Raw genomic sequence first — 12,852 nt, forward strand, 5'->3', positions numbered from 1 at the left:
TCGAAAAAATGTAATAGAGGATTTGCAGTTTTGTATGTTTCATTCAAAATGCATTTAAAGCTGTTGATACATGGGCTAAAGTTTAATGTTGCGGCTTTTGTTACCTACTGTACTGTATCAAAAATTAACCGAACTGTGAAGATAAAACTGAGGTGCGCACCAAACTGTGACCACTGTACCTTTAACATCTGAATATATAATTCCCATACATTTCTTTTGGGTGCCAAGGGACACTTATTTCACCGGTTTTGGAGGATTATTTAATAAAAATGTAATTATGTTGGATTTATGTGTCGATTAAATATATGATTAACATCAGTCATTTAAAAAAAAAATATTATACAACAACTAGATGGATTAAGTTTTGGTGGAAAACTATTTAAGTACATGAAAAATTTATATTTTCTGTCATACGTGCCAAAAAAAACCGATGCAGAATAAAGCCCAAAGCTGTCAAGGGTAAAATATGATCATTACACCCCATCATCTGTCATCCTGTACATTTATTTTATAAAACAGTCTTAGTAATTGTAAAAACAGCTGTTTAACAAAGCTATTTTCCATGCCGTGAACCACTGAAATAATCAATCACATACCAGAACTGTTATCATTCAAAAGGTACGCTTGTAACAAATGACTTACAGAGTAAGTAGTTAAGTTAAAAAAAATAAAAATAAAAATAAAAAAATCCATGTGAAAATTCTGTCCATTTCACTTAGTGGTTTCAAAGGATATTTTCTGACCTTGCAAGCTCTAAGGGCGGGCTTTAGAGAGAGAAGAACAATATCAACGTCTGGGACAACATCAGGGCTACTCTTGCAGGATATCTTTTTAATATTCATGCAGACTTGAGAGGGGAAAAAATGCAATAAACTTAAAAAAACAAGCGAATTAGGCATGAAACACAACAGGATATTGCAGAGAGATTAAGTTGTTTCCTTCTTGCCAGCGTGTCCCTCGGCAGCTAAATATGCCACACAACAGCCCGGGGCGGCCTTTATAATTGGAGAAGAACATGATTTTTAAACGCTTTTTTGACCCGTTTTTTGCCTGTTCTTATGTGCATTTAGGACAATACAAAAATACACTTGGATTAGTAGAAATCTAAATAAAGACGAGTACATCCCTCAAATTTCAACAAGCATTTAGAAAACATATCTTCTCTACAAACAAAACTAAACAACACTAAACTTGGATGTATTTGTAGAGTAGTCAGTGTACAGTTTGTATAGTAGTATATACTGAAAATTAGTCAACACATAACCATCATTGTCTAAATAGCTGGCAACACATGATTATCCTGTCTTGCTGACAGGCATGGTGGTGGTAGAATGATGGTATGGGGTTGCATGATTGCTAAATTCAGATTAATTCTCACTCCTCAGATAAAAAAAAAAAACTTCCTAAAGAGGTTGCAATAGTCTGCTGTGTTTCATATGATGACAGCCATATAGTGTCAACTGTCAAGTTGGTAGGGTGTAGATTTTCAAATATGACCAACTTCTCGACTTGGTGCATAAACTTTCAACTATACAGGTGAGAGGCATAATTTATAACCTATAATTATTTCTTACTAAACTCAAAGGCAATACATCAGAAACAGCTCAAGCTTCTTATTTATTCTATGGCAGGTTGAAATCAAAGTTATTAGCAGCTCAAGCTAACTAGGAAATGTCTACTTGCCCGTGGTCAGAGGAGCAGTTTGAGCAAGGCGATGTGTCACAACGCCAGAGAAATAGTTTGGCGGTGTTAGCAAGTGATGTGCGATACAACTGATTTTCTTTCCGATCCGATACAGAGTAAAATTAAATCTGGTATTAGTGACACCGATCTGATACCAATATATTATGCAAATATACCTGATGTTTTTGGTAAATTCTACAAAGTTGTGTATTACATAAAGAATACAAATTATTTAAACCTTACCTGAATAAATCTAGGCTATTTTGCCAATGAGCGATTAGTGTATATGTTACTTAACAAGATCTCATCAATATAGTTACTTTACAGTGTGTTTCTGGTAATAATATTCATGGTCTCAAATTACTAAAGTATCAAAAGTATCGATATTTTGATTTAGAAATCGATATGAGAGCATAAATATCTGGTATCGGCGGTGTTCATATTTCATTATTGATTCGCATGACACTATTGTTTGCTATTTCAATAACAATGTCGCTACAGATTTGTGAATATGCAGGTCACGAGCGTTTTATAGGCACTTTATTATAGGTTGATCCCCATTTGCTGCACTGTTAACCGCCTTTTGCTAGCGTTTTTTTATGTTTTGAATGCACACAAAAAAGAAAGACATGTCTGTTCTTGTCTCACTTAAACATTTTTGGATGATGGGCAAAATGCCAAAAAAAAGTGCAGTTTCCCTTTTAGCAATTTCCCTTTTAGCAGTTTCCCTTTTAGCGCGACCTGTCAGCCATGTGTGTGTTTTTCAGCCTGACATGTTTCATTTTACACATTTGTTGGTCCAACAAAGGCTCAGTTACTATAGGACATAATAAGTAGGGATGATACTCGAAACCGGTTTTCCCGGTTGTTCGATAAGAAAAGAACCGAGTCCTCGGACTCAAATCCCTTTTTTAAAACCGGTACCCGTTATCGAGACCACTATAGTAAAGAAAAAGAGTTGGTTCTTTATTCGAATCCCTGGGACCAATCCCATCCCGACCAGAAATGCCCCGTGAGACATCACAAGAAATGACGTCACGTAGTTTAGACATTAGGCGCAGATAGCGAAAGCAGGAAAAACAATGTACCGGAAAAAGCGCTCCAAGGTGTAATAAAGTTAAAAACAAAAGTTATAATCCAATGAATAACTTTACTGAGAGATTTGAGCAGGGTACAAACACATGGCGAACACTTTTACGACCAACCGGAAACATAGCAACCAGGCTAGCAACGCACCTCCTTTACGGCAGCTGTCGCAACGTTCTTAAAGCAACCGCAGCACATACATATATATACAACATATCTCCCTTTTTTAACTTTTGTTTTTCTTCCCTTGTAAACAAAACAAAATCACACTGTATTTGTGTTGTCTGTCTAATTATAAATAATGCAGACGAGGCGTGTTGGCTGAGTTCTTGACGTTTACTTTCACAGCGTGCTCATAACCTCATTCTTAGCTGCCGGTGGTGACATTCAACAACACTTTTCGGGGCTACCGCGCATGCTCGTCACTCCCGTTGCATGCTGGGTAGTGTAGTTGTTATATTCCTAGCTCATAACATCACATCTTTCCCCCTATAAAGAAATAATGTTAACTCAATAAAGTGTATTTCTTTTTTTAGCTTTAACTTTTAATTTTTTAGCATTGTAACCACATTTGCAAACAACTTTTCTCTTCATAGAATTTTCTGTCAATAAAGAAATAAAGTGCAAAAATGTCAAAGCATCATAACAAACAGTTATGTCAAATAGCAGCAGAAGTGCACTTTTTGGAGAGCTGTATTATTTTCAGTTTTGTGCCTAAGGGACTGATTTTATTTAACACTATATTATTATTTCTACACCTATAGTGATCACAGAGACAGGTTGTTTGTGTTACTGTATATATTTGTTTTTCTGAAAAATCCCACTTAATATACTTTGTGTAACAACAGTCAATATTTATTTATTTTATTTTATTTTTTTAGGGGGGTAACAGTCAATATTTATTTATTTATTAGATTTTATTTTTTTCTTATATAATAAAAGTGAGCTTTTGTTAAACCAAATATTGTGTGTTTTTTTCCATATACAACAACCTATCTGGACTCGATAAGAGAATCGATAAGGAATCGGTTCGATAAGAGGATTCGATAATAGGCTCAAACTCGATAATTTCTTATCAAACATCATCCCTAAAAATAAGAGACATATAGTCACATTTCTTAATTTCCCAAGAGAGAAAAAATATTGCCTTTAAATGAGCCACACGGTGTAACACACAGATGGACATACAGTTGTGGTCAAAAGTTTACATACACTTGTAAAGAACATAATGTCATGGCTGTCTTGAGTTTCCAATAATTTCTACAACTCTTACTTTTTTGTGATAGAGTGATTGGAGCACATTCTTGTGTGTCACAAAAAACATTCATGAAGTTTGGTTCTTTTATGAATTTATTATGGGTCTATTGAAAATGTGACCAAATCTGCTGGGTCAAAAGTATACATACAGCAATGTTAATATTTGGTTACATGTCCCTTGGCAAGTTTCACTGCAATAAGGTGCTTTTGGTAGCCATCCACAAGCTTCTGGTTATATTTTTGACCATTCCTCTTGACAAAATCGGTGCAGTTCAGCTAAATGTGTTGGTTTTCTGACATAGACTAGTTTCTTCAGCATTGTCCACACGTTTAAGTCAGGACTTTGGGAAGGCCATTCTAAAACCTTAATTCTAGCCTGATTTAGCCATTCCTTTACCACTTTTGACGTGTGTTTGGGGTCATTGTCCTGTTGGAACACCCAACTGCGCCCAAGACCCAACCTCCGGGCTGACTAGATTTTTACTAGGTTGTCCTGAAGAATTTTTCATTGTCCCATTTACTCTATGTTAAGCACCAGTTCCATTGGTAGCAAAACAGGCCCAGAGCATAATACTACCACCACCATGCTTGATGGTAGGTGTGGTGTTCCTGGGATTAAAAGCCTCACCTTTTCTCCTCCAAACATATTGCTGGGTATTGTGGCCAAACCGCTCAATTTTTGTTTCATCTGACCACAGAACTTTCCTCCAGAAGGTCTTATCTTTATCCATGTGATGTCAGGCGTTTGTTAAAATTTTACCGTAGCCATTTAGAGACAGTGACATGCTCAAGCAGGGGTCTGACATTAGTTGTGCCCCTGTGATAACAAATTCTTCCCGCCAAGACCCAGAATGCAACAACTAACGATTTACTGCTACCAGAAGACCGAGACAGAGAGAGATAATTTATATATGTTTAAAAGGACACAGAGAAAGAAAAAAGTAGTGTTATGTTTGGACATGTGCAGACTTTGGCTTCACAAGGGCCAGATGGAATCTGCTGCTGGAAAGATAATAGAGATCAGTCTAGTTTCTTTTTACGATAGCCTTTGGTCTCTCCTTAAAGAGACTGTCTCAGCTATTTCTTCTAAAAAGATTTGCTACAAATTCTTGAATATCTTTGAGCAAGGCATTTTGTGACAATTGAGTGGTCCTTTCTAATGCAAAAGTGACTCTTTAATGTTGTTTTAATAGTAAAATATGTCCCTACAGCCAGTTTATGAGAACCAAAAGGGAAAAAATCTTTCATCTCCCTCATTTGTTTGCTCAACTTTTGAGAGACGAAGCGCTCAAACGGTTGCTTTTGAAGTATTCATGACGTCTCAAAAGAGAAAACTCCTTACTCATTTTGACCCGTCACTGGCTAGATGATCCTGCCCCATGCATAAGCCCACCGATTGACGGATGGCAACTTGGTGGAAAAAATAAACAAAAGAAGCAGGCTTTGTTACACATCTTAAAATATCAACAATGTCAACTATTCGCACGGGTGAAGCTGAAAGTTTGATCACTTTGTTTTTCATTAGCATAGTAAGTCACTATTGAAATGTGAGTGTAATGTTAGCACAGTACGTAACACAGCTATGCTAGTGTTGCTAATGTTTATGTCCTCCTGTCTCACTCCTTAATGTTATGTTGTTGTATGTGATATTTGAAATCTATTATTTGTGTAAGAAGTAGATATAGGGCCTGATCTAATACGATCCAAATAACACACGGCAAATAGCGTGTGCAAGGTATAAAATTGCGTAGACTATGAGCTGCCGTGTTGCGTGTGTACTACTAAGACTGAGTGTACAATTGAAAATTGGTGAATATAATTTTTGCGTGTACTACGCGGCTTTCACCATGGAGAAACTAATTTATGTGTCTCTATCATGTTATCATGATTTTGGGGTTTTACTGTGTTTTGAAACATGCAGCAGGCCATTATGTACCACTTTTTCTGGGCATTTTGGAAGCAGTCCTGCAGTGCATTTACAACGGAACCTATGTTCCGGGGGCAAGAAAATGCATATTGCAATAAGTTTTTTTCCCAAACAAGTGAATAAACCAACGTCAAAAAAACACACCGAAACGCATCAATTTAATTTGTTTTGTGTAATAAAATAAAAATTTAGATTTAATCGCAGAAAGCTTTTGAGTTTAGATGCGGAATCCTTTATGATTAGTGACTCAAATCATATTTTCCTTTTTTATTTTCCTAGGCCGGGGGTCAGCAACCCGCTGCTCTTTAGTGCCGCCCTAGTGGCTCCCTGGGGCATTTTTAAAAAGAATTGAAAATGGAAAAAGATGGGGGGAAAATATTTTTTTTGTTTTAGTATGTTTTTTGTTCGAGGACAAACATGACACAAACCTTCCCAATTGTTAGAAAGCCCACTGTTTAATATGTTTGTGTGTATCCTTCACGGATGAGAGTATTTGGTGAACATCGTTTTGTCCTACTAAGTTCGGCGGTTCTTGAACTCACCATAGTGTGGACTGTGACGCAACACTTTGTTTACATGTAAAATCTTCCAATCCTTCTTTGTCTCATTTTGTCCACCAAACGTTTTATGCTGTGCATGTATAAACAAAGGTGCGTTTTCTTGATGTTATTGACTTGTTGGAGTGCTAATCAGGCATATTTGGTCAGTGCATGACTGCAAGCTAATCAATGCTAACATGCTATTTAGGCTAGCTGTATGCACATATTGCTTCATTGTGCCTCATTTGTAGGTATATTTGAGCTAATTTACTATCCTTTACTTTTATACTCTTTGTATATAATTTAGTTTTGCATGTCTCATGACACATTATCTGTATGTAATATTGGCTGCATTTCAGATAGTTGTTTGTGTGCCATGTTGTTCCAGACCACAGCAAACATTACCTAGCTTGCCAAAAATTGTAGTACATCTATTAAAAGAAGACACCTGTCATTTCCTTTAACTTGGACACACACATCTATATCTTTGGCCATTAAAAGCCAGTCATTTCCAGGAGTTATCTCACCTTCTGAGTAGCCTCTGATTTACTAATGGTTTCTAATGTTGTAAAAATGTGTAGAATGAATATTGAATTTCAAAATTTCTGCCAACGAAGATTTGCTTCAGCCTGCGACACATAGTCATTTTGATAGTAGGCTATTGCAGCTAAAAAAGACACATCATGTGTTGCCTTCATTATAACACTTATAGACGGCTTTTCTTTTTTTGAGGCTCCAGACAGATTTGGTTTTTGTATTTTTGGTCCAATATGGCTCTTTCAACCTTTTGGGTTGCCGACCCCTGCCCTAGGCAAAAGGAAGGTACTTTCTAGTACACGGAATCAATAATTTCTATTGGGAGACTCCACTGAAACAATATCTTCATTTTACATGGATGAGAATGTGTGTGTGTGTGTGTGTGTGTGTGTGTGTGTGTGTGTGTGTGTGTGTGTGTGTGTGTGTGTGTGTGTGTGTGTGTGTGTGTGTGTGTGTGTGTGTGTGTGTGTGTGTGTGTGTGTGTGTGTGTGTGTGTGTGTGTGTGTGTGTGTGTGTGTGTGTGTTCGGACGTGTGTTAGACATAAGGCGGATCGGGAGGTCCCTCGTTTGCCGACAAAATCCAGTGCCTCGTCAACAGTGAGACGAATTGTTCTAGTTCGAACATATGGTAAATATCGACAAAAACATACAAACGACTCTTCGCAATGACGCATTCTTGCATACTACTGTTACGCAGTTCAGCACATACGTTACAAAGTGTGCCAATATCTGTTTCTCACATATTTATCTGCAAAATTGGTGTAAGAGTAGATTCCGCCTTTTTTTCACCAATTTCATTCACATATACTGTAAACTGGTAGACGATTTTTGTTGTCATTGTTTGTATAAAATTGTCAGTTTGGGGTGTTAAACTTCAAGACAGGATTTCACACAGGGTGTCTCATTCCTCTCACACTTCTAATGCTGGAAAATTGCCAGGTCAATTTTGTCCGAAACATCAACAAAGGAAATCAGAAGGGTTAAGGACGGTGCAAGAGGACTTTTTTTTTTAAAATAAAGAGTTAAGGTAACAGAGTAAACACTGATAGATCACAAAGCAGGAAAAGGAAGAGCATGTTTGTTTGTTCCTAATTCGGGGGTGTCAAACCAATTTTAGATCGGGGGCTACATGGAGTAAAATCTACTCCCAAGTGGGCCGGACTGGTAAAATCACGGCACGATAACTCAAAAATAAAGACAACTTCAGAGTGTTTTCTTTGTTTAAAAATAGAACAAGCACAAATGTACAAATCATAATGTTAGTTTTTTTTTGACACTTACGTGTTGCAGTTAATAACTTCCGAATAAATGATGTGATAATGTTCATCAGTCAACTCATTGGTGTTAATTTAAAATCTATCAAGATAAAAAAATATCAAAATCAAATTACAGGACGTTATGTATGTTGTTTGATCATTTTCCTTGACCAATGTACTAACATCATGTGGTTTATTTTGTACATATGAAGCCTCATCTACAAAGATACAAAGAATTGCCATTGCGACATCCAGTGGACACATTTAGGACAGCTGTTTCTTTCATTCAAAAATTGTAGGTAATTTTTATACTTAGCAAACTCATTCCGCGGGCCGGATAAAACCTGTCTGCGGGCCTGACCCGTACGTTTGACACCCCATCCTAATCTGTGGTGTAACAAAATATGTAGTACGCATGAAAAAGTGTTGCTATATTAAGCAAAGTATTTATTATAAAATAAACCCTCTCGAAATATTATAGATTTTTCAATACTTCAGATTTGACTCCTAAATTCAAATGGGACCACTTCCATCAGGGTGAGGGCACGAATCAAGCAAGGCTATCAAACATTACCAGCTATCCCTCTGCGGCCCGCTACTCCAGACCACTACATTTCGCCTCTTGTTTGCCTAAGATACGTGGCCAATTCGCCTAATACTTGTGGGACAGCTAAACATGTAAAGCCTCCCATTTAAAAGGATCAAATGCAGGCATTGTTTGGTTATGTTCACCATATGTGTTGGCTTTTCAGTATCCAAATCCCTTCTCCCAAAACAGAGTGCTTGTGAAAATAAACACAGCTTCGCCCTACACAAATTGTGGACTAATTGTGTATTTGGACTAAATCATTCTTTAGGTTGGAGGGCTTTTTCCATTTGCTAAGGGATGTAGGGGAGTGACAGCTTGACATTGATTAGTGTGTTGACTTGTGCAACTGGAGCTTTACCTGTAAAGCATACGACCACAAAGTAGTGCCGCTAGAACGCACACCTTCCGTGGAAAAACAAGACAGTTTTACATGTCACACTTGGGGATGTGCAGTCACGGTACGCCACAATAAAATTTTGGTATGTAGCTCATTTTTTAGGTTTCGTTCATTTCAGTACAGTTTGGCAACAACATTCTTTTTCACACTGCTTTTGTTTACGACTTTATGTAGTTAACTGCGAAGGTAACATTTTCCAAATCCTCTTCGGCAGAAGAAGATTTTTTCAAGCTCTGGCTTCTCCTTGGCACTTGCGCTAGCCATGACTGTTTACGGAGTAGCCTAGTGGCTATATCGGTGGCAGTTACACTTCCTGACCTTCCCTTAATGTGTACTGTGTGGAAAGGCGGAATGCTTCTGTCCTGCTAAAAAAAAAATCTGATTAAAGTTACATGTACCGTAACACCCCTACTTTCAATTGTACACACTAAAAAATGTTGGGTTATGTTGATAACCCAATTTATGAGTTGCTAGTGTTGGGTTAAATTTTGGAGTTAGTTTTACAAAGAGCTATCATTTTTTGGGGTTATAAGGGTATTATTTTAACAAAATTTCTTGGTGTTCAAAATGATGAACCATTTTTGGGTTGTTTTTCAACGAGTAACACATTTTTGGGTAAAACACTTTTTTCTTGAAGGGAATTTTTTTATGGATTAATCTCATTAACATTATTTTCAATCATCCAACATTGAGTTAACATAACTCAACTTTTGGGTTAAATAATTCAACCCAATAGTTTGGTTGGGAATAACCCAACATTAAGTCATCATAACTCAACTTTTTGGTTGAATAATTCAACGCAAAAGTTGGGTTGAAAAAATTAACCCAAAATGTTGAGTTCAAATAACTCAAATAAGGGGTTCGTCCTTTCCTGAACCAGCAGTTGGGTTAAAATTGGGTTATTTTGTAACTCAACACACATGTTGTCGTTGACTCTGGACTGTCTAGCCACTGCATGACACTAAGGCCGCAGAACAGAGACACGCGGCAGGCTTACACACACACATGCATCCACAAAAAATATACGCCACACACACATACCCCACCCCCCATCCAACACCCTCGACGCAAATCCTTTAGGGGTGATGGACAGATGAGCAGCGCCTGAAGAGCTGCAGCCTGCCACAGTGGCCCCCACTCCCTCCCCTCTGTTGTTAGATATCTCGAGATGTCTGTTTTAATATGTATATGTGCTTTGCTATGGAGGTGTTTTTCCCACTCCAGACTGGGCCCCCTTAGGAGCCCAGTCTAGATTGTATTTTTTTACTCATCTTTCCCCAGTGTTTACCTTTTTCCCATCTTTAACGGGGCGCCTCGTGGCGACCCATCAACTGTTAGTGCTGAAAACAAAGTTTTGTTGTACTTGTGCAATGACAATAAAGACCTACCTACCTACCTACCTTAGTGTGTAGGAATTGTGATTTCTAAACTAAAGGAAATCAAGAAATATTAATGTCAAAACTACATTAAATATGTGCTTGTGTTTTTGCTGTTGGGGGACTGTCATCAATGCTGCGTATATTCCACTCGAGTTTGTTTTACATGTGGTCAGTGTTTCCAAAATATGGTTATTATGAGGACTCACCATGCACTTGTTAGGCTTCTCTCCAGAGTGAACCCTCATGTGGATCAACAGCTTGTAGCGGGCGTTGAAGGGCTTGTAGCGCCGAATGCAGCCGGCCCAGAAACAGGTGAAGTCCTCCCCTTTGCGCTGGTCGATGTGGACTTTTTCAATGTGCCTCACCAGCTCTTCCTGCTGTTCGTAGGCAGCACTGCAGTCGATCCAGCGACAAGACTGCTTATCCGACTGCGTACCGCCGACCTCTTCGTTCTCGGACGGGCCCACGGGCGAAGGCTTGAGTGCCAAGGAGGAGCCAGGCGCCGAATGATGGTTGTGGCCAGAAACGGCCCCCGCATATTGGTGCAGGTGGTAGGGCGGGGGCATGGTCGTGCGGGGATGCTGATGGAAGTGGCGAAGATGCCCGTTGCGCCCGCTTAAGTGATGATGATGATGATAGCGGTGCTGCAAGATTTCGTCTTCACTGGGAGAAAAGTCATCTAAGGGCTCTTGCTTGAGGGCGGCCCCCGATCTCTGGCTCCTGTCCAGTAAAACCCCAGTTTCTGCCCCCGTCTGCAGTGTCCCTGACATCAGCACCCCACTCATGAGTAACCCCAACCTGTCTGAGCCACCTGTATTCCCCAGGGAGGGTTCTCCAGCCCCAGGGCCCTGCTGCATGGAGCCCTGCTCCTCGCACGGCCCTCGGCCTGGCTCCACTGATGAAATCGATGAGGAGGACGATGGGGAAGAGGAGGAAAGGGACAGCAGGCAAGCGGCGGGTGAGGATAGCTGACAGCTCCCCTGCAATGAGGCTCGCTGGGGGCTGCCGTGCGGTGGGTGGCTGTAAGGGGCTTCTCGATGGCAGGGTACAGAAGGTGGGGATCTAGACGAGGAAGAGGAGGATGAAGAGGTGAAGCCGCAGCCGCCGGTGTGGCTTGGCGATAGGTTAGCACGGAACCCGTTGACGCACGTGACCATGGACATTTGTGAGGACGAGCAGATGATGGCGGTGATGTTGATCTCCTCGGAGGCAGTTCTGGTCGCTGACGGAGAATCTGCGAGCGCAACGCCGCCGGTTTCAGCGGGGGACTGCGAGACCAGCGAAAGGCGACGTCTTTTCAGACTGCTCGTGCTCAGCAGCCGCGCTGACTGACGCGAGCCGGCCGGGGACAAAGCCAACGGGGAGGAGCCATCTTCATTATTAAACGGTTCCACGCTCATGTTGTCGCCGCCGTTGCCAACAAGAGCCACCATCTCGTCCCTCGACGCCCCCAAAAGTATGCCCGGCCTGGAGTTCTGAAACCCCACCTGGGAAGCGCCGATGCCGGAAATGGTGTAACCCATAACGTCCTCTTCTTTAATGGCATACGGTAGAGCACTTGGAGCCCGGTTGGCACCACCCAGCGAGGCCCCGGATAGGGTCCTCTGAAAAGTGGATGATCTGCGGGGTAAAAAAAAAAAAAAAAAAAGAGACAAACAAAGAGAGGAACATGAGCACCATCAGCTTAGCGACCGTTGACAGACACAAGCTGGTTGAATCCTTCCAATCTACTTTCATGAGATCATGCCATTAAAACCAACATTAAGTGACAAGATTTTTTATGGGTAAATAAAACCGTATCTTGCTGTAATGAGAGGATCTGAATGTGTTTTTTTTTGTTTTTTTTTAAATCTAAGAATGTAAAGTGGAGGGGAGTGAGAGGCCACTCTGAAAGGCTTTGATGGCACAATAAGCCCAGCCCAACATTGGGGGTAAATAGGGAGTCACCTGTTTTTGGTGGCGTAATTGCATCCTCAGAAGGCTCGCCGGTTTACAATGCTGTGTATTATGGTGGGAATCTCTGCCCTGCTGAATAGGGGACCCTGGTCAGATTTCTCAGTGCATTGCTGTGATCCCCTATATAATAATTCCTGTCAGTTGGCTCATTATGGATTTTGTGCAGGGGCCCTGAGTGATGTGAGAAGATCTTTCTTTTTTTTCTTTCTCCAGCCTGTCTGATGTTGAATAAATTGTCTTTGTCCC

General features: G+C 40.1%; 1 protein-coding gene across 8 annotated transcripts in view; it reads right to left on the bottom strand.

The window, feature by feature from the left end:
- The window catches only part of LOC133644590 (zinc finger protein GLIS1), a 256,829-nt gene that overhangs the window by 136,563 nt on the left and 107,414 nt on the right, over nt 1-12,852 (bottom strand). For all 8 annotated transcript variants that reach the window (XM_062039213.1, XM_062039214.1, XM_062039209.1 and 5 more), the window contains one exon: nt 10,857-12,270. In XM_062039213.1, coding sequence (XP_061895197.1) covers nt 10,857-12,270 — 1,414 coding nt within the window. The remainder of the gene's footprint in view (nt 1-10,856; nt 12,271-12,852) is intronic.

This window comes from Entelurus aequoreus, linkage group LG27 (genome assembly GCF_033978785.1).
Source record: "Entelurus aequoreus isolate RoL-2023_Sb linkage group LG27, RoL_Eaeq_v1.1, whole genome shotgun sequence".
NCBI classification, from domain to species: Eukaryota; Metazoa; Chordata; class Actinopteri; order Syngnathiformes; family Syngnathidae; genus Entelurus; species Entelurus aequoreus.